The sequence below is a fragment of the Cygnus olor genome, chromosome 11, assembly GCF_009769625.2.
Source record: "Cygnus olor isolate bCygOlo1 chromosome 11, bCygOlo1.pri.v2, whole genome shotgun sequence".
Classification (NCBI taxonomy): domain Eukaryota; kingdom Metazoa; phylum Chordata; class Aves; order Anseriformes; family Anatidae; genus Cygnus; species Cygnus olor.
This window is the reverse complement of record NC_049179.1, coordinates 15459471-15483336: the sequence shown is the minus strand read 5'-3', so window position 1 is coordinate 15483336 and position 23866 is coordinate 15459471. Positions and strand designations below refer to the sequence as shown.

The following is a 23866-nucleotide window of genomic DNA, read 5'->3' as shown; positions in this document are numbered from 1 at the left end:
ACCTCATTGCTTCAGACCCCACTCGTGACAACCAGTGTCTGATGTGCAAGTTTGCACGAAGAAGAAATCAACTCTTGCATATTAAAAACAGTGTTTTCTGTGAGAGAGGAAAGGGTTGGGGAGGAAGACAAGAATTTTTTGTACCTACCTAGCAAACGGAGAAGCAGGAAAAGCACCCCCAAAGCATAAGACTTGAGTTCAGGGCTCACGGTTCTGTAGGGAGGAGAGAGGGAGAGAGTGAAATCGATTCTTATTCTGCTTTGATTAACACACCCCATGGCGATTCTGTGCTGTCAGCCAGGATGCCACCACCACCTCTTCAAAAAGTCATTAATGGGGTTTTCTTCTCCCTTTGCCTACAGCCTCGAAAGTAATTGCGATGGTGGCCATGTGATGGGTTCAGGAATTTAGTGAAGTCATTAATAACAGCAGCTGATCCTGCTGTCGGATAGGGAAAAATGAAATTCCCATCCCAGTAAATCATCGCTTACAAACGCCACATCATGCTTTTAAGGCTCCATATGCTGAGAATTGGTGGGAGAGAAAACTTTCTGATGCTTCCCAGACTACTAGGAGTAAGAGGGGAAGGGTGGATGATGGACCAAAATGTTCGGCCAACCTGTTACAACAAGCCTCCCAGTGATGACGTGCTCGAGAAGACTTCTTTTCATGGAATTTGCTTTATACCGGGAAGACAACCATTGCCCAACCTTTTGCTATGAACAGAACCCGGTTTATCGCATTAGTATCAGCCTCCAAAGTGCCTTAAAAAATAATTCATGGTTTTCCGATTGGCTTAGCTCAAGGATCCTATTGGCTAAAGTTATCCTCTCGAGGCAGGCTCAGCAAAGCCTCTGGCATTTCAGAAATCATTAACTTGGTCTCAAATCTTATAATAGCATTTTATGTCCCACGGTGTACAAAGGCTTGGAAAGCAGACGGTGATCCCCACGTGACTGGGTTCATCACACGGGAAAACGTTAAAGGCCTCGGTGGTCTATTCCCCCAGCTTCTCACAGAGGCCTGCACTCAGCGCTGCCAGTGACACCCATGGGGCACAGGCACTCCTCTGTATAAATATATCGGAGGGGAATCAGACAATACCAATAAAGAAGCCAGAAAAGCAATAGGTTTCAAATTAAGAGAAGACCATTCTGATCACTGCCCTTATCTCAGACATTACACAGGCCATGTAACGTGGTATCAGGATTCCTGCATGAAGCCTATAACCTCTGGCTGAGGTTCAGCAGTTTTCAGGCAGACACCCAGGCTTGATGTAAAGACTTGAAGGTGTTAAGTATCTACCCTTGGAAAAACATTTGAGTGGTTAATGGCTTGGCTCAAAGAGGGTCTATGGTAGCATGGGAAGTGAAGGAAACAGAAACAGTATCAAAGTTTATTTTATGGAAAAAATAGATTATCATTTGAAAAATTCACAGTGGGTTTTTAATCAATATTGGTGTCTGTCTGTCCACCTTTTTCTATTTAAGTCAAGGTCAATCCCCATACCTTAGTGTGAAGTACAATTTGTCAGCTGGAAACATCTCCTTTTCTCGACTACAACAGTGAACTAATGACTTTCCTAGACAAGACATCTAATTTGTGGACCCTGCAGGGAGGGCAAACAAATTTCATACCAAGTGCTGAAATTCTTCAGAATATGGACTTGCCCTGATTTCTACCCAGGTGGTACCCACTTCCCTTTGGATGCTGGGTGAGCAATACCAGAAGGCCTTGAGGGGCAGAAGGCAAACCTCTTTTTATTTTTACTCCCACTGCAACCCTCCAGCCAGTCCCTAAACCTCCCAGTGACTCAATTCCAGAGCCTCAGCTCCAAGGCAATCAGTTACAGCTGATCAAAGTGTTTTCTGGCTAAAACTTCAGTTCCTGCCCTGTGGCCATCTCAGGCACATGCCCGGGCGCACAAAAGCTACCAGTCCCAGTGCAACTCTTGCTTGTCTGGTGAGGGGAGTTCGTTTTTAAATTAAACACGGGAAGCGAATGATGCTGTTGTCACTGCCAGAGACACCAGGGATACATGCCAACACTTCCTTTTAGCAATGCCTTATCCAAGATGGCATTTGCGAGAGAACATGTGGTGGGATATGGTGAGCGGCTCTTTCCCATGCATTTTAGCAGCTAAAACACTAAAACTCTGAAGGGAGTGCAGCTACTAGTTTGGAAGGGTGAATTGTTTGTTTATCTGAGCTGAGCGCTAAGTATTTTTAATGCTCCCTTCCCTTTTTCTTGTATTCCTCTTCCTGGCTGGTGACTGGCTTGTCTCATTTGAAGTCGACACAAAGACAATTTCATTCAGGATCCTACAGGTGATGGCAGCTCCCTCGAACAAAGAACCCTTCAAACTTCAAATTACTTTTGCCACAATATTTATCATGAGAAATTTGATTTCCCTTTAGCTACTGTAGATGCAAAGAGAGAAAAGAACTAGTAGATGGAATATCTCATTTTGTATCCTGCAGGGAGACATGCCCTCACAGAGCTGTTCTGTCCAAGATCCACTCAAGAGTGTGCCTCTAATACAGACCTTATTGATTGGGTTTTATTGGAATTTTCCAGGCTGCAGAATGGATCTGCTATTTATGCCTCTGGTTATTATTCTCACTAAGTGACAGCCTCTGGATAAACGTGGGCTTAGATATATACTTGTATCATAGGGTGAAGTGTTCCGTGTGTCTGGAAATAACACAGGGTCAGTTATCTGACTAAGCTACTTCAACTATTCACATTGGCTCAGCCCGAGACGTCCTTCATACTTTAAAGTTCCTTCTGGTTTTGGACTTGGTCCAGGGTGAGAGAAGTCAAACTCTAGCCAAGTGGGTACTGACCAATGCTCACCTTTGCCACAGTCTTGTATTTTTCCATCATTTCTAAGATCTCCAGGGCATCTCTAACGGTATCTCAGCCATTACATGCTGAGACCACGGGGCTGCATTTCTGCCACTTCGCTGCTGCAGCTGTAATGTCCCTCCTGACTGGACTGGAAGCTGTACTTCTGCATGTCCTTTCCCATGCCAACCCCAGCCTTGTCAAAACCAAGTTTGCTGCCTCTTTTTGCAGCATCCTGGCAGCGACCTTCTTGGTTGGCAAGCCCAGCTCCTCCTCACTCCCTTTTTACCAACACCGTACATGAGTGATTCCTTTATTCCCATCAGCCACGGCATGGATGAACCAGGAGCTGTGAGTAGTACCCCATGAGCCCCTGGCCCCATTCCCACCCCGAGAGCAGCGCCCCAATGACTGCAGCCCCCAGGCAGCCCCCCAGTTCCTCCTGGCATTGGCCTTACCTGATGAGTATGATCACTGAGGGCGTCTGCGCCATGGCCCCGATCATGCTGCAAACGCACATCACGCAGAGGAATGTCAAGAAGGCCTCTTCGCAGCCGGGACTGGGGCATTTTCCGGGAACAACGGTGGCATTTTCGGCAGGGACCGAGCTGAGGCATGAACAGCCGCTGAGGTTCTGTGGAGGAGCACAAGGGTTCAGGGAAAGCAAGAGCTGTGGTCCCCAGCACCTGCCCTCTGCGATAAGGGCTGCCAACAGCCACTCGGAAGGCTCCCATGGTCAATTAAGTCACTCCTAAGTGCTTATCTGAGGGGGGCTTGGAAAGGATTCCCAAGCATGTCAGCTCTGATGCATGTGACCAGCAAGGAAACGTCCCTCGGCTTGTTTCTTTTCTCCCGCTCCTTTCAAGTCTCTCCCATAAATGTCACGGCGATGAAATTATTGCCAAGTTATGCCCCTTTGGAGGAGAATAAAGAAACGATCTGTGTCCCTCAGACACAAAAGATCCCCAAATTATGGTTCTAATTACTTCCTTCTTTACCTTTGTCTTCGTGGCTCTTACAGTTAAATCGAAGTACGTTAAAACCAGGTAAATCCGCAGCCCTGTTCCTAGCTGTGGGACTGGTGCCCGATTCCAGCACCCTGGGTATCGGGAGGAAGACACCCATGGCAGGTGCTGCAGACCACCAAGAGCTGACTATTGTGGTGTGGCAGCACGGACACTGCTGGACTCGAGTGCACTGCAGGGCTAATCAATGACATCTGGTTCAGAGGAATTCGTGTCGAGCTGAAAGCTGAAGTCAGGCAAGATAAACTGTCAATATGTGATCAGAAGAAGAGTGAAATGACTGCATTTCTCTTTGATGTCTCCAGCAAGTGCAGGATGTGAAAAGAAGCTTTGTTTGCCAGTCACAGATTTAGTTTTTTTTTCTTATTTTCTAGCTTGCCCTCCTGAATTTGTGAGTGGGGGATGTCAATGCAATTAAGGCGCACAATACTACCAAGAAATCCCTTAATGAATACAGAATGAAACGATCATAAATGATTCATGTCTTGTCTTCGTTGGGTTGCTGGGTTTGCAGGTCACATGTTTGTAAGAGGAGTAATGCCATAAGTAAAACATACTGAAAAACAGCTTCGTCTCCTCCCCTTCCCTCTACCACGTTCAAGCAGAAATTCCTTTGCTTTTCTACTGGGGTCCTCTTAGGACTGTACAAAAGCACACTTTCTGGTTCACCGCCTCTAAAGTTAAGGATCCGTGGGGACGCTACTCTAGCCTTTCTGACACCAATCTCTTTCTTCTTGCACAGGAGTCAAATGATTTTCTTCCACATAAGTGCACAGAGGGCAAGAGAGACCGCAGTGCAGAACTCCAGGATCGTGGCAGTAGACACGCAGGTGCCTTTCTGGCTGGCAAGCAATCATTAACATAACAAATTCCTGTGCTGTGAGTGAGAAGCTGCCACCTGAAGGCTTTGAGTTGGTGACAGTTAGCACAACTGCAGTGGTGTTTGCACAGCAATAACAGTGCAGTAATTTGTAACTCCTGGCTCTTATTGCTGTACATTGTTGGTATCCAACCAGCCAGGACACGGCCCTGTAGATTAAACCACATCTAAATACATACCTGTACTGAAAAATCCTGGGATAAAATTTCCATTGTGGTAACCGTGCAAACCTGGCTGCTTATTTCTGCTTATTTCTGATGGGCTCTCATCAAAGAAGAGAAAGTGCCTGTTCCTGACAGTGATGGGGCAGATTCTCCTCCCATTGGTATGGATTTATACCCGGTACAACAAACCATGCAGCAGGTCCCTACCTTCGGACCCTGAAACTTTGCCCCTCAATCCGCTTTTCCAACCACCTTGCACCGAGGTGCTATCCCAAAGCAATGCAAGTATTTTGTTCCAGCTACATCCGCTCGCTTAGTGCTGTGCCTCAGCCTTACTTGGGAGATCTTTGATCTTTTATTACTGACATGCGATACAACTCACAGACATCAAACCCAGGAAACATCAAAGATGGACTTTTACCTTTGCCCCGTGGCAAGGCAACTTTTTGTTATCCATGCCAAATCGCTACAGATTCCCTTGTCCGCAACCCCACCACCATTCAACCACACATTTATCTTCCACCGCCTAGCAGCTTGCACACCCACATTTTTTGTGCACGTGTGAAGCTGCACACACGCAGACTTTGCACCTTGAAGAGCATCCCAAGTTTGGGGTAATTATCTACACAAATTACCCATGATTTTAATTATCTATCTTTTTTAAACCTTGGCTCTGACAGGAGAGGGACAAGCTGGTCCTTCACTGCAAAGCCCTGAGATGCCAGCAATGTAATGCCAGGCTGGAATTCACGCACCTCCCGCCAAAAGAGAGATTAAGAAAAGCAACGGCACAAAACAAACAAGATGTACGGTCAAAGGCTTTGCATGCATGGGTCACTTGTGGGAATGGCTCAAAAGAGGTTTTCCTGTGGGTGCCAGAGCTCTGCCTATCAGCCCCGATACTCCTAAAGCTTTTTGGAAAGGTGCACCCCTGCAACCAGCTCAATAAGAGAGCATAAATGAAAAAAAAACAACACTGAGCTACACACTGCTTTTAGAAATTGTTCACAGAGGGAAAATGTAGAGAGGCAGTCAGAAACATCCAATGCAGTAAAGTTAAATAAAGCATTCAGAGAATTTTATGTCCCAGTAAAAAGCAACCCTTGGCTCATCACGAGCATATAACACTCACAAGAACCTCTAGACAGGTCATTACCTGGATTATAGGTTTAAAACCTGGTTTGGAAATTTGGCTTTGCCTCAGGGCCATGACATGGCCAAACTGGTCCATAATTCTTGATAATGCCCTTTCAAGAGGATGCTATTGCTTCACTAATTTGTATTCAAAACGTTACTGCAAGAAACCACACAACCCAAAGCATCAAAAAGAACCCCAAGATGACGATGAAAAGAAACGAAGGAATGAGTGTGTAAGAGAGAAGGGAAGGGAGAGAGAGGTTCTTGCTCAGGGTTTGCTCTCATGGAGCACGAGGTCAGGCAGCTGCTCGCTGAATGGACGGAGCTGAATTTTCATTCCTGAACTCCTTCCAGAGGAGCCCGAGCTTTGCCCTGAGTCGCACAGCGAGGCGGTTGCTCCTGCACTCCAGACACGAACAACACTGGTTGTACTCTTGCTAAGGGCTCGGTGAACTGGTGAGACACCACTCTGCGTGCTCTGTACAAGCTGGCTTCTTGTCAAAACGCTCACGTTGCTGCCCGAAGTGCTGGCTTGTCTCTTGTCGGGAGGCTGAGGGCAGGACGTAACATCTTTGCGTGTACCACGGCCCGGGCCACACGCTCGTGGAGGCCCTTCTGGGGTTGCTGAGAACACCTTGAATCTGTGGCACTTTCCCTTTTTTCAAAGGGCCGCCTGCATCTTTGAGGCTGGAGTGGGAATTCGGGAGAGAAGAGGTTTCAGCAAGATGAGCTGGCTCCCGGGTCATCTGTACCACGAGTCTGCGCTTGTTAGCAGCGAGCTTGTGCCTCCGCTGCCTGGTGCTCGCAGGCGGTTTGTCTCTTCAGGGAGGGAAGGCAGGTTTGATGTCTCCTCAAAAAGGAAGGATGAAACCACAGAGGGATAACTGCACGTGGTGAGCACTGATGTCCCTGCAGCTGCAAACGGTCACCACGACTGGGCTCACCTCCCTCAGGCTCCACACAACACGGCAGTGGTCACTGTGCCTGGCACAGCCCCAGCCAGGGAGCAAAGACAGCAGAAACCCTGCTAATTCCCCCCCACGGGAGCGACAGGCGTTCATTTGCAGTGTAACCCAGCGGGCATTAGCATTTCAGCAGCAAAAAAATGGAAAAGCAGACTTTTAAGAATTCCTCATCTTTACACAGAGATGGCTTGGTCTTTAAGAGTTTTCTAAAGGAATAAACTCTTAGAAATAGAGAACTGAAAAATGCAGAATGTCTTTAGATGGAGTCTCTGTTCTCTTGACAAGCGTTCTTGCCATTGCCTCAGAGAAAAGGAGTGAAAGAGAGAAGCAAGAGGAGTAGAAAGAAATCTTAAACAAGGATGAATAAAATCAGGATTTGGTCATATGTGTCTAGGAACCAGACTTGGGAAAAAAGCAAGAGGAAAAGTAGAAAGGACTGGGCAGGGTGAACATTGCCAGGTGGAGAGCCAGAGAGATGGCAGCAGCAGGAGCAAAGAGAAGCTTTCCCCACAGTTTGGGCCAGCAAGCTCTCGCAGATCGGGATTCTGTCAATGCACAAACACGCAGATTTCCTCTTGTGTTCCTCTGCTTCAGTGCTGAGAAGAAAGACTGGAAGAGGGGGATGACAAGGAGGAGAACGAAGGGAAAGCCCATCCTGCTTTGTGAGTGCCCCTGACACACTGCTGCCAGAGCCAGTGGGCCTTTAAGCAACAGAGTGAGAAACATCAATGGCTCAGGACCAGAGACTTGGGGGTTTAACCACTGCTGACTGTAAACGAGTGACTCTACCAGATATGCACTACCGTCCCGCACTTGCTCTCACAGGGTCATTCCTACAGGTGAGAGATACCAAGGAAAGGCTGCTTACCGTGCTGCTGCAGCCAGCAAAGCAGGCAGATAAGTAGGTGACCCCATCTGCACCACAGACTGGAGTGAAGGAATCAGTTTGGCATTCACAGTTGTTATTGCAGGGGGAATATGGGTCCAGAGATGAGGTTGGAGTTGAGCTGTAAGAGAAGCAGAAATAGAAATTAACAGGTAGTATAATGATATCAGCAAGCTTTTCCAATCAGTGCCGCACAAAGATGGCTTTGAAGGGGGGTCAGTTAAGGCAAACAAATTACAAAAAGCAGCGGGCAGGCTATCTGGGTCCCAGCTTGAGGAAACTGAGGCTACAGTGTCTCCTGAGGACAGAAATGCCTTGGCCACCATCACTCTGCAGTAGGAAATCTAATGCAAAACTTGGGATGCCTTGGCTTCTCAATGAGCAGCCCCAAGGAGATCCAAAGATATGCCCGGAGAGGTTGCTCTGTGTTTTTCTGAAGCACTGAACAGCCGAGAGCCTGAAGTTTTCATCTTCATAAAAGTCACTACTGCATACTGAGGAGCACCAGAAAAGAAAACAGGGAATAACTCTCCAAGTCTTGTGAATGCTACAGTGAACTGGGTACCTCATTACTCCCATCAAAATGGGTTTGGAGCCATTCATGCTCTCTCCACCATATCCAAATTTCCACGTGTCTAAAACCTGGTTCTACAAATTCCCCTCAGGCGCTCCAATAAACATAAAAAGCAGTGTTATGTCCCTCACTGCCAGGAGAAACCAGATGGTGTGGTGGACCGAATGCTATGTAGGTGGCCATGGGTTCAGGATTGGGTTTGGCACCTTTGATTCAGTTTCGCTGATTTTAGTAAAGCTCATTTGTCAGCTGCAGGCACTCAGCTCTCACGGAGATATGTGGTATGAAGAGCCCCCAGAGTGAGAGCATTATTCGACACGGCCCTCTTTAAACTGCTTGCTATATGGTTGCCCGTGGGCCAGCACCGCCTGAAGGCTGCTCATCGAGGACAATAATGTGGCACTTATGTTGGCAAGGCTGAGAGGGATGTGCCCTTTGCTGGCTGGATGGACGGGAGACCTTGAAACTCTCTGGGGACTTACTTGTTTCCATAGGGAACAGTAACCCCTGCCACAGGTCCTGTGTCGCATCCCAGGAACAGGAAAGACACGTAGCAAGCTGTGGACACCAGGTTCACCAGCATGGCCATCCTGATGGCTCCCAGAGCAGAGAGGCTGAGCTTCTTCACCAAGAGGCCACCCAGGAATATGCCAAGACACGCACATGGGATTGCTGTCATCCCTGCAAGAGAAAAAAAAAACAGTTAGCAGCAAGTGCAGGTAAGGGTCAGCAAACCACACTGTTACAGGCTTGTATTTCTCCGCAGACAGATCTGTGTGTTATCATTGGGAAACCTTCTAATGGTCAACTACTGGAGCTGGTATTTATTCACTCAGGCATGTTCTTCTTAGCAGTCATCAGTCAGAAGGCACAGAAGCGCTGACACCTGGCAGTGACTGAGTTAGAGCCCATTTGGGATGGCAGACCAACTCACCGACCACCAGCCCGCTCCTCTCCTCGCCTCAGGCACTGCACAATTATATCTGTGCTGTTTTCTCCAGCCTTGTTTTAGGACACGAACTGGGGCTGCTCCACACAGAGGGATGTATACAAACAGACAAGCTGGAGGAGCCACGATCTTCTTCCAGTTCTCATCCATATTTTAGGAGGATGCCAAAATAGCCGAGGCTGGCCCACCCTAACCTAAACAATAGCATTGTTAATGCTTTGTGTGACAGTCAGCAGCCAGAAAAGCCACAAATACTCTGAGGTGTCTAGAAGCTCTGGGTGAACCCCGTTTGGTATAGTTCAAAGCAGTCTGATTTTCAGAGATTAGGCAATAGTTGCATTTGAAAATGCTAAGCCTCCCTTATAGGATCTCCTTAAAATGAGAGATGTAAAATCACTGCCAGAAGTGACTCACTTTCCAGGCACAGAAAGGCATTATCACACTGAACGTGTCTGGGTTCACTTTAATCCCTTTGCTGCCAGTTGCACTCCAAACCTCACCTTCCCAAGCTAAGCTCAGAAGTGCATCCAAATCCTCACATTTCTGGACTCCCACGAAAGTCACCTGGGAAATCTGGCAGCAACGCTGCTTAAATTAAACAAGTTGTGAGGACAGTGGAAGTATCGAAGTCTTCTTTTCCCCTGCTCGGTCAGAGGCAGGACGTGCTCTGGCTCACAGCAGTTCCCTCTTTGCTGGCCGGCCAGCTGGACACACATGCTGACCGGCCAGACACCCTCCTTCAAACAGCACAGTGGTTGTCCTTCTTCCATTGGGCCAATACTGAAGTTGCTTTCCTTTGCCAAGCCTTTAATTTTCAGGAAAATTACAAGAACCCAACATCTCTGAGACCTCTGCCCTTCTGTAAAACCCATTAAAACCCACCAGCAAGTTTTGCATTGCTGGTGGAGGCAAGATTGACTGCACGAGGTTGTTTCTTTTGGAAAATTGGGCCCAAACCAGAAGATATCAATGAGTTCGACGGGAAAATAAGTAACTGTCAGGAGAGCAGCTTGCAAGTTTTTTATTTCGATATTAAGATTCATCCATTTCATGATGTCCCAGTTTTTGACAGGTCACTGCCAGATGCCCATCTGGCGAGCTGTGGGTGCAGATCAGCCAAGATCAGCTCGCAGATATTTCAGATGGGTGCTGCTGAGAGAATGGCTGTCACAAACAAATTGCTAGACTGCTTGCAAATGAGCAGCAGGAGAAAATAAATGAAGATCCTGCCTATGCATGAGTATCCTGACAGAGAATGAATGAATGCTGAGAAATGAAGAGTATATGGGAAACAGCAGCAGCATGAGAAGAGAGAAGGGGTTTTTGAAGCTATTTCAGCTGATGATTGCAATCTTCTCATTTCCAATACAAGAAGAAAGGAGGGGACTAGCAGGAGAAACTGGAGAAATTTGGAATACCTGAACCAGGAGGTAAGTAGTTAGATGGGCAGCCCTGCAGCTTGGCAGGTAATTGTGCCAATGGCCCAGTTTGGTTAGGATTTCGGCTGAACTTCAGGCCCATCACGTCTTTGGATGATGGGCAAGTTACTTTCTGAGCAGCCTTATCAGTCAGCCTGGTTGCAGCTACCAGTCACGCCGAATATTTCAGTGCCTTTGGATGCTGGAGACTCGGTGGTCCCTGTGGTTACTCACCCAGCAGCTGGTTGGCAGACGAGGTGGTGAGGTTGAACTGCTGCTCCAGGTACTTTCCCAGGAAGGCGGCAAAGCCCGCCACCACGGCAATCTCCATGCAGGCTGCCAGGATGATGCAGGTGAAGACAGGATTGGAGAGCAAGTGCTTTGTTACTTTGGGGATCACTAGAAGAGAAAAAAAAGGGAGAGGTGTTATTGTGCAGGCTCTGCTCGAGGTGCTGAAGGTGCCTTGCTACTCTCCTGAGGACAAACTCATGGTATTAGGACTAAATTTCCACTCTGCACAGACAAGCTGGTTGAAAAGTGGCAACGCCAGAACAAAATGAAACAAATCCCACGGTGTCATCTAAAGTACCAGGAGGTGCAAAGGGAAGTCATCTGTCATTATTCTGAAAGGTCAGAGATGATTTTGAAATTTTAAAGGATCAATGTTTTCCAGTATTGCTTTTGTTTCCCCCATAGAGAGGTCAGTCAAAGCCTGGTATTCTTTTTCCTTCACCTCTTCCTACCTGCTCCCCACAAACAATACCGAGCCAGCTGATAAGTGCCATGAGTACTGTACTTAGCACCCGCAGTCTTTCAGGCTTTCAGACACAAACTAATCCAAGCTCACATTTGGCCCTTCCTTTTCCTGCCATCCAGATTTGCCTCATTTTTTAACTCCTGCCTAACTGGCCCACATGCCAAGGGACATCTTCTTGCAGCATGTTCGGATACAAGCTGAAATTCTCTTCTCTGGCCCAGGGGCACTCATGAGCATAAAGGATCCCACACCTAGGACAGGCAGATTAGCCTGTATGTTCCCATAAACCTCAGCTTGAGCAGCTGAACGACACCTTGTGCATAGACCCTACCAGCCTCGGTGGCTGCAGGGGTAGCTGGGGACGTGCTGAGCTCCCCTCTGCCTAACACACACGCACCTGCTTTAGTTTCATGATCCCTTGCTCCTCCCTCCCGCATCATTAGTGTCCTGAGTCCTCTTCTCCAAGCCTGTCTCTATTTCCGATAAGGAAACACAAGTTACCTTACAAAGGGAAATTTGGCTAATGAATCAGATAGCACATTTTCTACTTCAGTGAACATTTTAATTATTGCCGAGATAACACAGCTTGAAGAGGATAGCATCGCAGTACAGGAGAGAGCCTTGCTTTGTCTTAATACCTGATGACTAATTTCTCCCTGAATTAAATGTGAAAATCATTAAGTTTGAAAATTACCCTGCTGAAGTGTAGTGAAGCCTCAATGGGCCCCTATTTGCATTTTGAAAATCCATTCCCCACCCACCTCTGGTGTACCAGGGTCTGCCAGATGACAGATTTCTCTGGTGTGGCTTCTATTTTCCCTTAGGGTTTTTTTTGGTGTGAAATCTAATTGCATTGGCCTCAGCAAGAAAATGCACAGCTCTTTGTCAAGGCTCTGCTTGGGTCCCCACGGTTCTTTCTTTGGGAGAAAAAAAAAGGTTATAATTAGGTTTGATCTAACCTTTCTGGAAGGGACCACTCCACAGTTTCTGGTCTCTTTATATCACAAATGTTTTTTCGTGCTGTATAAAATTCTTGCTTCCTGAGGATTTGCTGAACATAATGAAGGTGCTGGAGGCACAGCATTTTTTAGTGGGAAAGGACTTAAACAAAAAAACAAAACAAAAAATTACAGGGAGGAAGAAGTCTGGGAGATTCGGATGTGGACAGATCTCAGAAGCTACCTGCTGCCTCCTTCAGTTCTTTGGAGGCCACCCACAGAACTTCCCCTCCTTGCCAGGAAAAGAAGGGAAAAAGCAAAGGTGGACTTGGCAGAGCTGAGCTCGGAAAGCCATATTTAAGGTATTACTGCCTGTTGTGCCTCTGGAGTTCAATCTGTACAAGATTAATGGATTCCTTGAGATGTAGCTTTGTGCCAATTCAAATGTAAAGACACAGAGGTCTCTCCGTAACTTCACCCACCAAATAATAACAGTGACAGCCTGTCTTTTGCAAGATGGAGTTAAAGATCACGGACATTTATTGCTGAAGGTCGCAAGGCCGGTACCAAATCATCATGCATTACAAAGTGAAAACCCATCCCTCATACATGCTGGAGGAGGGGAAGGCTTTTGCAGTCCCTGCAGCATCTCACACGAGGGAGGAGGCCGCTACGACTGCCTGGCCTGGCAGCGCTGGGCTACAAGTCCCATCACTTCGTCACTGGTCATCCTCTCTGTGCATCTGGGCGTGAGGTTTCTGGGACAGGGTCTGCCCTTTACTGCACGTCTGACCAGTGTATACTGCAACGGGGCTCTGTACCAGCTATATAATAGGGTATAATACAAAACCCACAACAAAGAGCGCAAAGGCAAAACAGGAAATGCCTGGCAGCCTCCACCATCTTCTCTCAGCATGGTCCAGCTCATTCCCTTTTATTTTCTAAGGAAAATGACAAGAGGTTCCCCAAAGAAATGAATATCCTTTCATCTTGCTACTGCCACCCGTTAAGATGATCCATTTGATACCTGCTGCTGCCTTATCTGTCTCAGTTCTTGGGGTGAAATACCTCTAGGAACAAGATTAAAAGTCAGCAGTGAAGTTTAAAAACCTCTCCATAGACTGGAGTGACGTGCATTCAGCTGTCTAGCATATGGTGCTGGGTAGGAAGGGAAAATGGAAGATGTCTGATGGGGGACAGGAAAGCCCCAAGAGCTGAGCGTGGTGCTCCTTCCCTGGATCCCAGTGGAAGTCATGATAAATGTTACCTTGCGCCTTGCTGACTCAATCAGGAGTTCGATGTGTGCTCCAGCCCAGAAGGTTAGCCGTATGCTTTGTAGCACCATTTTGGAGCTATAAATCTGATGTTGAAGTCCACCCATCGAATGGAAAAAGGGAAAGGATTTTGGGATTCAAAATAGTCTCCAAAGTCTTCATGGAGAACCCACCAGCTGTATCAGACAAGGCACAAGAAACCCACCCTCCCGTGGTCAGAAGGACCAGCTTATTTAACATCCTCATCCCAATGCACCCAATACGTTACAGCAACAACGATACACTGAGAAGAAGTAGAAACTTCATCACCCTCTCTTCCCTGCTCAAGCACCCAAAGCCCAATGCTTGCAGCACTGGTCATAGGATGTTCAGGTTGGAAGGGACCTAGGAGGATGCCCCACAGCTCTCTGACACCCCTGCTAATTCCTCACCTTCACACCTTTTACCACCCTCAGCAACACCAAGCCAACCACCAGCAGTTCGAGCTGAGGTTATCGAGCATCCCCTCCTGCTGACGGGCCAGCTGTGGGTGACAGACCACGGGCTCGACGAGCAAATGCACTTATGTACACCAAGTAGCTTTGATTTGTCACTAAACATCGGGGAGTACCGGGGATAATTGGCAACCTCATTACATGAGGTTTAACTACTCTCCAGAAACGACAAACTATAATCATCATGTTGGTGCTTGAAATGAATTGTTTGGAACATTACAATCACCAAGGCCCCTTTTTCCAGTTGGAGCACCCTACAGAGACATGTTTTCAATTTGCAGTAAAGATGAGGAACACAGAAAGCAAAGTAATAAATTAGAGGGAGGTTTACAGCCCAGTCCACCTAGGACAGTGCGATGGGAGAAAGACGGAATTTAGCATTGATCCAAAATACTACTTTCTAACAGCAACGTAGGCAGCAAGTCTCAAATTTGAATAATAATAATAAAAAACAAAACAAAAACAAAAGGAAAGATCTACAGCTTGCTTGAGGTATAAGGGATGAAGAAAAGAGTGAAGGCAGCAAGAAGAAAATACCTCCTGGAAAGAGGAAGCTCCTGTGAAAGAGAGAGAGAAGATGGGATAAGGCAAGAGGCACTGAAGATAATTCAAGTGAGCTTAATATACCAGAGTTCATAAGGCCTGGGCAAAATTAATACCACAAAGGGTATGAAGAAAAAGGATGACACCCGTGTCAAACAGGCTTCTTGGGCAGTGAGTCCCTCTAGTCTATCGCCCTGCCTCCAGCATCAGCAGCAACCTGATGTAGGGCCTTTCACGGTCACCTGCCTCCCCTTCCTTACAATTAGGACTTCTCAGCAAGCCTTCTAGGTGTTGGTAAGGAACCGAGGTCTTGGGACCAACAGCTCTGGGCCAACGACTCACCTCTACGGCCATACAGCTGGAGCCCTCTCCAAACGGTTGTCCCCAAGACACGTTAGAGCTGTGAATTTAAAACTCCTTGTGGTACCTGCTAATCCTGCTCAATTCCACGAATGCCCACAGAGGGATACAGGTTGGGACCTGTGCACAGCTGGGAGCTTCTGGCCCAGCACAACTTGTCTGCCCGGAGAGCACTCGTGGGGTCAGAGAGCCAGGATCCAGAGGAGCTCTCTCTCGAGGTACTCAGGAGATCGGCACATTGAGCAGGAAGGAACCGAACAGAAGACAAGACAGCTGTCAGCTGTACATCTCGGCTCTCCTACGCTCTTGGAAATGAAGCTGGGTGGAAAGCAAAATGTTTCCAAATTGAGGGAATTTGCAGTTTTGAAATTCATTTAATTCCGCAGTGGGTTTGCTTTTAATTCCTTGTGAATGAATTTCTATCTCCGAACCTGAAGGATTCCATATCAATTTCAATCCCGTAACATTTTTTTCATATCTCTCGCTAGACAGATGTAATGAATTTCTGGTTTAAATAATTACAAAACAAATGCATTTAGAGCAGAATGTTTCAGGATTAATAAAGAAAAAGCCAAGGAAGCATTTTGAAACCAAATTTCATCAGAGCTGACCACTCAAATTCAACCAAAGCGATGTTTTCATAGGGAAAAATGATTCTGACAGAGCATTTCCAAGCACGTCCCGGAGCAGGTGGTGGGTTAGAGGCAGCGTGTTAATGTGGAGCGAGGGGGCAGATGCGTGGCAGACACGAGCAGAGGGCACAGGTGCCCTGACAGAGCCGAACGTCATCTCCGGCCCCAAATAGCAGAGAGGTCCCCAGGGCAGAGCAGAAGTGTGAAAGCAGAGCTGTGCCCCCGGGACAGCAAGGACTGCTGCAGCCCACGCCTCAATTGCTTTCGTGGACCACACGAAGAATGCTGGATGGGAACAACCCCGCCAGGCTGCCCGTTGGGAGCAAAGATCAATGGCAGCATTTATCCACCCTCTCCCTGCTATTAATCCTTCCCTTCCCTGTACTCCCAAACGCATTTGTGTTGCTTAACTGAAACACCGATCACATAAAATGGTGCAGCATTCATTCTCCAGTTTGGTGAACCTCCCAGGTCTGTCCCCGGGTTTTCTTGAGGACAGCCAGGGGGACAAGGGGACTGCCCTGGGCTCAGCCTCCTTCCCCAGCTCTCTGGGGGCACAGAAGAGCTGCCCCAGCCAGCAGGTCCTACCTGCAGCACGGTGCGCGGTTTCCATCGCAAGTTTGAAGCTCCTCTTAAAGATGCTTCGTTTCCCATCGTGAAAATACCCCGCAGGAAGAAATGCCATGGCTTCCCAAAAGCCAGCTCTTCCTTTCTGTTTAGACCTTGGTAGAGATGTAAAAGACTTTCCAACACTTTGAGAAGGTTGTTTTTATATTAGTTACAGCTCGTCTGTGTGCTAAGGCTAGAGAAAGCCAAGGAATCTCACCCAGCCTTACATCTCCCTGTCTCTCAGCAAACATTGTAGTGTCTCAGGCATCCTCCCATGTGCCAGACATGCCTTGTCACTAGCTGACAGCCATGACCCAGCTGGGAGCACGTCTCCAAATTACACTACCCCCCTTCTCTCCTCCCATGTCTCCTCACTTGTAGCAGTCACTGCGAGACCTGATTTTTTTTTTTCCAACAGCCAAAAAGGACCTTCAGTTTAGCCTCCATGAATGCCCTGTTGATACAACGTGTTCACACAAAGTCCAGAGGAAGAACTTTTCCTTCCCATACTAAGCACAAGAGATGGACAATCCCACGCCTCCCTGCAGGTGTGGACTTATGCCCCATACACACCTGTCCAGGACCAAGCTGCAGTGACAACACATATGAAAAAGGACTTGGAGTTACTGGCCACACAAACCCTGATGAACATTTCCACCCACAACCCCACGTACAGGTACATTCTCTGCTGTTCGGCTTCACAAATACTTGAAAACCCCGAAGCCCATTAACAGTTGTAATCTGTTAATGTAACCTAACGTATGTAACCTAACGTAACGTATGTATGTAACCTAATGTAACCTAACGAATTAACAGGTGTAACCGTCCCCAAAGGAAACTTTATACAGCCAACAAATGGATTAAGGATATTAGGTCCTGCCACGCAGGAATGCACATGTATTTTGCAGCTGGTGGCAGAATAATGCATATACACAGCAAGATTCAAGCCATCACCTTAAACACTACACATCAGAAGTGAGTGAAGCATGTTTGTCTTCCCTTGTGGGGTCTGATCACCTCCTCCAGGCGGGCACTTCAGCAAACACAGCTCCTGACCACGTTCTGACTGTGACAACAGTGCCAAGGGACTCGAAAGGAGATGGCAGCTACCAACACCATGTCATCTGTGACAGCCTCAAAGGCGTGACTAAAAAGGTCGTTCCCTGTCTTATTTGATGCGATGTAAATTGTACTTCAAAGTCCATCTACAAGGAGACTTCTGGAGCTCACTGATCCGAAGTGGGATTTACCTGCAGTGAGAAGACTTACGTGGAAGACTGTAGTGCCTCCTGATTTAACCAGTACTTTGAAGCATATGGAAGTGACACTTACATTTCTGTACTTTGACAAGCAATAGATGCCGTAGCACCCCCCCTCTACTGGCCTCTCTACGTGCTAAAACCCAGCTTGCTTAGAACCACCCCCAGGCAGAACTGTCACCCTTCCTTGCAGCAAGGACATGCCATATTTTATCCTCTCTACAAAAACGCAAAAATGTCTAGTGCCCACTCCAAAAACTTAGCAGCCAGAAACAGATGCTCCAACGAGTCCACAACAAAAGCCACAGAATCATCCAGATGGACGTACCATTGAAAAAGCCCATTTCCCAAACCTGAGAAAATCCTTGCAACAAGGACAAGAGGATCACGAAATTCATTTTACTGGCACATTTTCAAACAACGTATCCTTTTACCTTCCTTTCTTTTGAATTTTCTCACCAAGTCAAAGTTTCACATCTTTGACCTTCCCTTAATGAACAACCACATCAACTATTCAAACGATTTTTTATATTTAAGAAAACATTTTTTCCCCAAAGCCTCTTTTTTTCCTTCCCTCATGTACCTCATTCAACTCCCAATTAGGGTGACTGCACAGGGAGTAAGTGATTTTGTCCTCATTTATCAAAATGTATTAGGCAATAATGAAACCTGCTCTGCCACAGTGACAGAGAGTGGGAAGCAACCACCAGTACTACAGAACCACCTTCTCAGATGAAAGATTTTCGGGTGCAGAGTATGGAAAGGATACGTACCCACACTCCTGCAAAATGCCAGGTCGTTAGCTGGCCTTCATTAGAGCCAGGCCCCTTGACATCACTGCAAGACACGATGTAGGGTTTTCTATTCTGATCTGCTTCAAGCTATTTTCTGCCCTGCTGCTTTGCTGCCATTTGGGCTGGTATCTCTCTCTTCCCCCTCCCAGTTTAAGAGCTGTGTTGGTAAAGCACTTGTTGCTTTCTATCTGGGATTGCAGTAGCCCTGCTGCAGCTCCAGTGCTGGGAGCTCCCCGTCCCTTTGAAGCACCCGTGCAGGCTCGCTCTCTGTTTCAGGAGGCAGAGGGAAGCAGGACAGCAGACTGGAGAGAAGTCCACAAACTGCGTTCCCCTTCATTTTTATCAACTCTACAGGACTATCACGGATTTCAGAAGCTTTGTAGTTTAAAAAAAAAAAATCTTTCAAGTGGAACAAAGTCTCTCTTTAAAACGAGGACAATGCCAGAGATAATTAGAAGCTAGGGACTGAAATCTCAGGATACTAGGTTTGTATTTTTTTTCTGGGTAGAGGTAGGCAGTCCGAATCAGAGACCAATTATAAATCCCGCCAGATGTTAGCCTGTCGCTGACTCTCACAGAAAACATGACAAGAAGGCAGTGCCTCACCTCGCAGCTGCTGGAAGCAGGTTGTGCTGTTCTCCGCATCCAGCGGGTGCCGCAGGACCCCGTTGCTCGGCTTGGCCCTCTCGTAGTCCCTCTCGGGAAGCATGGCCTGCTCACTCTCCCCTGCGTGCTCTGTCCGCGGGGGCAAGGACTGTGGGAACCCAAACATCGGCAGGGACGAGAAGAAGAGTAAGGCACCGCAGAGCAGGAAGCCTCCCCACCACGCACCGATCCACCGAGGGTCGTCCGGAGTGATGTCCAGCTTACCTGCAAGAGGGCACACGTGTCAGTGAGGGCTGCGTGGAGGGAACACAAGGGGTTAATGATCCTGTAGGTTTGAAGGCAGTTGTTGGGGGCTCTGATGGCTGGTGAGGGGCTACAGAGCATCCCACACCCCTGTCGTGTGAGCCACCAGCACATACAGACCTCCCCCTGCAAGAGGTCCTTAGGACAAGCAACCCATCACTTGTCTACCCCGATGGCACGTCCAGCTTCTGCAATGCCCTGCAGTCAGGGCTTCTCTCCAGTGTCGTTGGCCCTGCCAGCTCTAGGATGTTGCTGTGTACAAACCAGTGTCCCCTTTGTTGGCACCAAGGTTTTGGGCATCACTGGCCCAGTGTGTCAAACGTGCAGAGGAAATAAACCCTCACTGGCCTCTCCAAAAGCTGGCCCGTGAGGGAAATGGTTGATGGATAAGAGTACGAGTGAGGTGCCTGTGACGGGGTGCAGCTTTTCAGACCGACCCTGACATGGGCTCCAGCACAGGAAACCTGTGCTCAGCTGAGACCTGCGGCTGCATGAAGCCTTGGAAATGTCCTAAAGAAAAACAAGCACAGCTGACATGCAGAGACATGCAGGGAACAGAAGCGGCACAAACAAGGCATTGCATCCCCATCCTGGCTCATCCAGGATCAGGCTCTCCCTGCCTCGAATTCACAGACGTGAATCCTTTCCAGCAAAGGAGAGCTGGATATTTGGGCTTTTTGGGCACCCGTGACTGTAAGGAGGGTGAAACACTCCTAAACATTGGGAAAGAAACCCACTCACTGCAGCGAATGGGCCTGGAAATGTAGAGATATCAGAAAAGGAAGAAAAGCAGAGCAAAAGGCAAGAGTATCCTACAGGCTGCCACTCAGCAGAGATAAGGAAAAGAAAGGCACTGGAGTCAATTCGGGGGAATAAAAATAAGCAGCAGGAGAGAAGAAATTGTATTCCCAACAGCAACCTCACTGCCACAGCCACTAAGTGTGCCGGCAGAGGGTGCCCAGCACTGGGAGCTGAGTCCCGGGGGAGACCGGGGCCCACGTGGCTGGAATAACAAGCTCCCCCATCGCGACGTCTGTCTGGTTACAGCCACTCTGAAAAATCTGTCTCAAGTGAGGCAATCAAGTTGTCTCTCAAGCAGAGACAGAAGGAAACTCTTTTCTCCTTAGGGAAAATAACGTGTAGCTCTCAAATATATATAAAGTTTGAAATATAGTGTTTTGGGAGGATTGAATTCTTCTGCTGTTATTTCCTCCTGCCTGAAGTGCATTTTTTCAGGCTCTTGGGAACACAGCCACAAGAAGCGCCATATAAACAAAGGTCTTCCTCACATCCCCGTCCTATAACAAGCCCTGCATGGCAGGCAGTGCAGCAGCTGCCCTGGCACCCTACACCTCTGGTCCGGAACAGGGAGCAGGATTGGGCTCACCCCTTGGAGCTCGGTCTCCTTGCACTGCCCCGAGCTGCAAGGCAGAGCCAGCTGAAGGCTGAATCTCCTTCTGACAACAAAAGAGACCACGGCCACACATGCCCCAGCCTTCAACAAAGGACCATGGCCAAAGCCAGCTGGACCTGCCCCTGGAAAGTGCTGTACCCTCCCTGTAAGCTGCTGGGCCACAGCCCCTCCAGGCTGCTCAGCGATAATGCCCTGCTGCTCTCCTCCACAGCTCCGTATTTGTCTGGGGCTTTTTGAGCTGTAAATCTGGAGTGACGATCTTACATAAAAAATAGTCAGATTGCATTAACTTTTCACCTAGGCCAGCATCTTGCCACTGACGGTACCAACTGCAGGCGTCCAGAAAGTGCACAAGACAAAAGCCAACATATTCCTGATGTTACTCCTCCTACTTCTTGCAGTTTGTGGCTTAGGGACTTATAAGCTAGATTTGGTGGCTTTTCCATTTGTTCTTCTATAATCTCATGAAGGTGTTTTTGAACCCATTTGTAAACTTTTAATGCCCTGTGGTGAGGAGTTCCATAGCTTCACCTACTGGACAAGGAATGTCTTCTTGTGCATATTCATATTTCGGAGTGAATTATATTTAATGATCAAATGTGTAGCAGGGTTCAAGCAAGCTCCCCTGCCTACAGAACCAAGCGAGCCTTTGGCATAGGTGTACAAGGTATGAAAAGGGGCCATGCCCCTCTGACCAAGCCACAGCTAAAAGTTCCAGCCATCAAAAAAAAAAAGAGACTTCTTCCCTGCTCATTTCATATTATTAAGATTTCTTGGCCTGCCACATACATGCAAGACCAAGAAAGGCCAGCAGCACTTTTCCAGATTTGCAGAAGTCTCTTCTGACCCCTGCAAGGCTAAACTCCATCCAAACGCATCCTATGAAGGTGTATCCACAACATCATAAAACCGGAGCGCACCCTCACAGGTGACAACACGAAGCCTTAGATTTTCAGCTTACAGCCAAAGGGCTTTGGGAGCAGTGGAGAAAAGCCTGTTACACATTGCCCTCTAATGGCAAAGAGGGCATAGTGCAGGTAGCAATACAAGAATTTGCACATTTTTCTTAACGAAAAAAAAAAGACAATTTGCCAACAAATTGCTTTAACCCAAGAGCAGTGTCAAGGTGAGCAATAATTAGCACTGCTTTGGGAAAAAAACAACAATGCTGTGAGACTGAACTCGGTCATTTGCAGGTAGTGCTGGGTGTGGGTCTGACGGGTGTGCATCCCTCCGAGCGCCTGGCTGCCTCTCCCAGGTCCCAGGGATGGCAGCTCTCTCTTCCATCCTCTGCTCTGGACACAGCCCCCCTAGCATGACTACACCCACGCTGCCCTGTATGCTCTGCCACAGTGATATTTTAATCTTTTAGCCACTACAAACCTGTTACTTATGGGGATGAAGTTGAAAATAGTTGAATCCTAGTCAAAAAATAAATAAAAACCCAAAAACCTCTAAAAGTGATACACATACATAAGGGGCACTCAAGATGAAATGAGAAGCAGCGTCCTACTTGCACGCATCAATGTTGTCACGCTGATACATCAATACACTTGATTTTAAATGAAACCCCTTTCTCCTTACTTGTGTCAATGAAGACAGCATCCACGTAGATTTTGGTACAGAAGGAGCCCAAGATAAATCCACAGGCTGGCCCAAATACCAGCATCGTAAACAGGATCCCTACAAGGAGAGAGAAAATAGAAAATTAGTATTTGGCTCAGATTATTCCTTGCAAGTTGTTCTGCTTGGCTCCTACAAAATGGCATTGCCCTACTAACACCAAACAGATATGGATATGTGTCTGTGTCGAGTGCTTCAGACAAAAGGGCACCCTAAATGCTTTTTGCTTTTCCACAGCCTTTCAGGAAAAATAGATGAAGCTGTGATAATGCTGAAGGATTTCTACTGAGCTGGGAAGACTGTGGACATACACCATGTTTTGCTTGTCTGGTTGCTCTGAAGGATGTCTTACTCGAGAGCACGAGGTAAAGCAGACCTGTATTCTCCCCACAGGAATGTCTTTACCTTTGCCACCCCCAGCTAACTCTGGGATATTTGTAGAGCTTAGAACCAGTGAATCTATGAAATTCTGAGTTGTCACAGACTACTGAATAAAGTCCCTTTAGAGAGGTAGGAGCCCTCATTGCAACCCATGAAAGCCTTCTCCCCAGCATATATCACGTAGCAAATATTCCCCGAGACACACGGCTACTCAGACCTCTCCTGCAGACTCGCTCCTCCTGCAGAACCTGCAGGAAATTGCCAAAGCAATGCCAGGCAGAGAGCTCTTGTGAGTCTACGACTTACTTCTTTAACACAATATTTGGAACCATTTATTCCCACTCCCATTTTGGCCCTGCAACAGGAACGCCGCAGGCACGCCGCCAGCTCTCAGCCATCCAGGGCAGAACGGCAGCGGGACGCGAGGCTAATCCAGAGGAAGCAGCAGCAGAGATAACACAAAGCAGCTGTAAATTAGACAACGGGAGCATATTTAGCGCCTTCACGTGGGACGGACAAACAACTACAAGTCCCCAAGGAGCCTTGTAAACGGCTTTCTGAAGGAATCACTGGCAAGGCTGAACAGCACGGAGAGGAGCCGCGTGTGCGGTGAGGACAGCACGGCCAGGGACGTGTCGGCCTGTGGTGGCACCAGCCTTGGTGTCACTGCCTTCAGAAATGTCCCCTGCAGGAGCTTCTTCACACCTGGGTGCTTTGGGATGCATCCTGAGTCTCCCTCCCAGTCTCTGCGGGTGCCGCCTGCTACCAGTGCGTGCGTAACCCGGCCGAGAGAGGAGGGATTTGTGCACCTGCATCAACCGAGCAGCTTAGGAAGGCCGTGCCTTGCTCCCCTGGGACCCGTAAAGCTCCCCTGGGAGACCCCAGGTGCTGTGAAGCACCTTGCGGGACGTGAAGGAGAGAAGACCCAGGTCGGAGAGCAGGGGAAGAGCTTTCTGCCCTGTGCCCACCCAGTACCGTCGCCCTCTTCCCCAGGCCGGGGCTAGAAAACTTCCCGTGGCACTTCATAAAACATC

At 47.9% G+C, this 23866-nt stretch overlaps 1 protein-coding gene across 2 annotated transcripts in view; it reads right to left on the bottom strand.

Annotated features, from left to right (window-relative positions):
• The window catches only part of SLCO3A1 (solute carrier organic anion transporter family member 3A1), a 137794-nt gene that overhangs the window by 5620 nt on the left and 108308 nt on the right, over positions 1-23866 (bottom strand). For both annotated transcript variants that reach the window (XM_040569570.1, XM_040569569.1), the window contains exons 3-9: positions 22413-22511; positions 19112-19375; positions 11080-11244; positions 8961-9159; positions 7887-8025; positions 3306-3481; positions 149-213 (exon numbers count right to left, since the gene is read on the bottom strand). In XM_040569570.1, the coding sequence (XP_040425504.1) occupies positions 149-213; positions 3306-3481; positions 7887-8025; positions 8961-9159; positions 11080-11244; positions 19112-19375; positions 22413-22511 (1107 nt within the window). The remainder of the gene's footprint in view (positions 1-148; positions 214-3305; positions 3482-7886; positions 8026-8960; positions 9160-11079; positions 11245-19111; positions 19376-22412; positions 22512-23866) is intronic.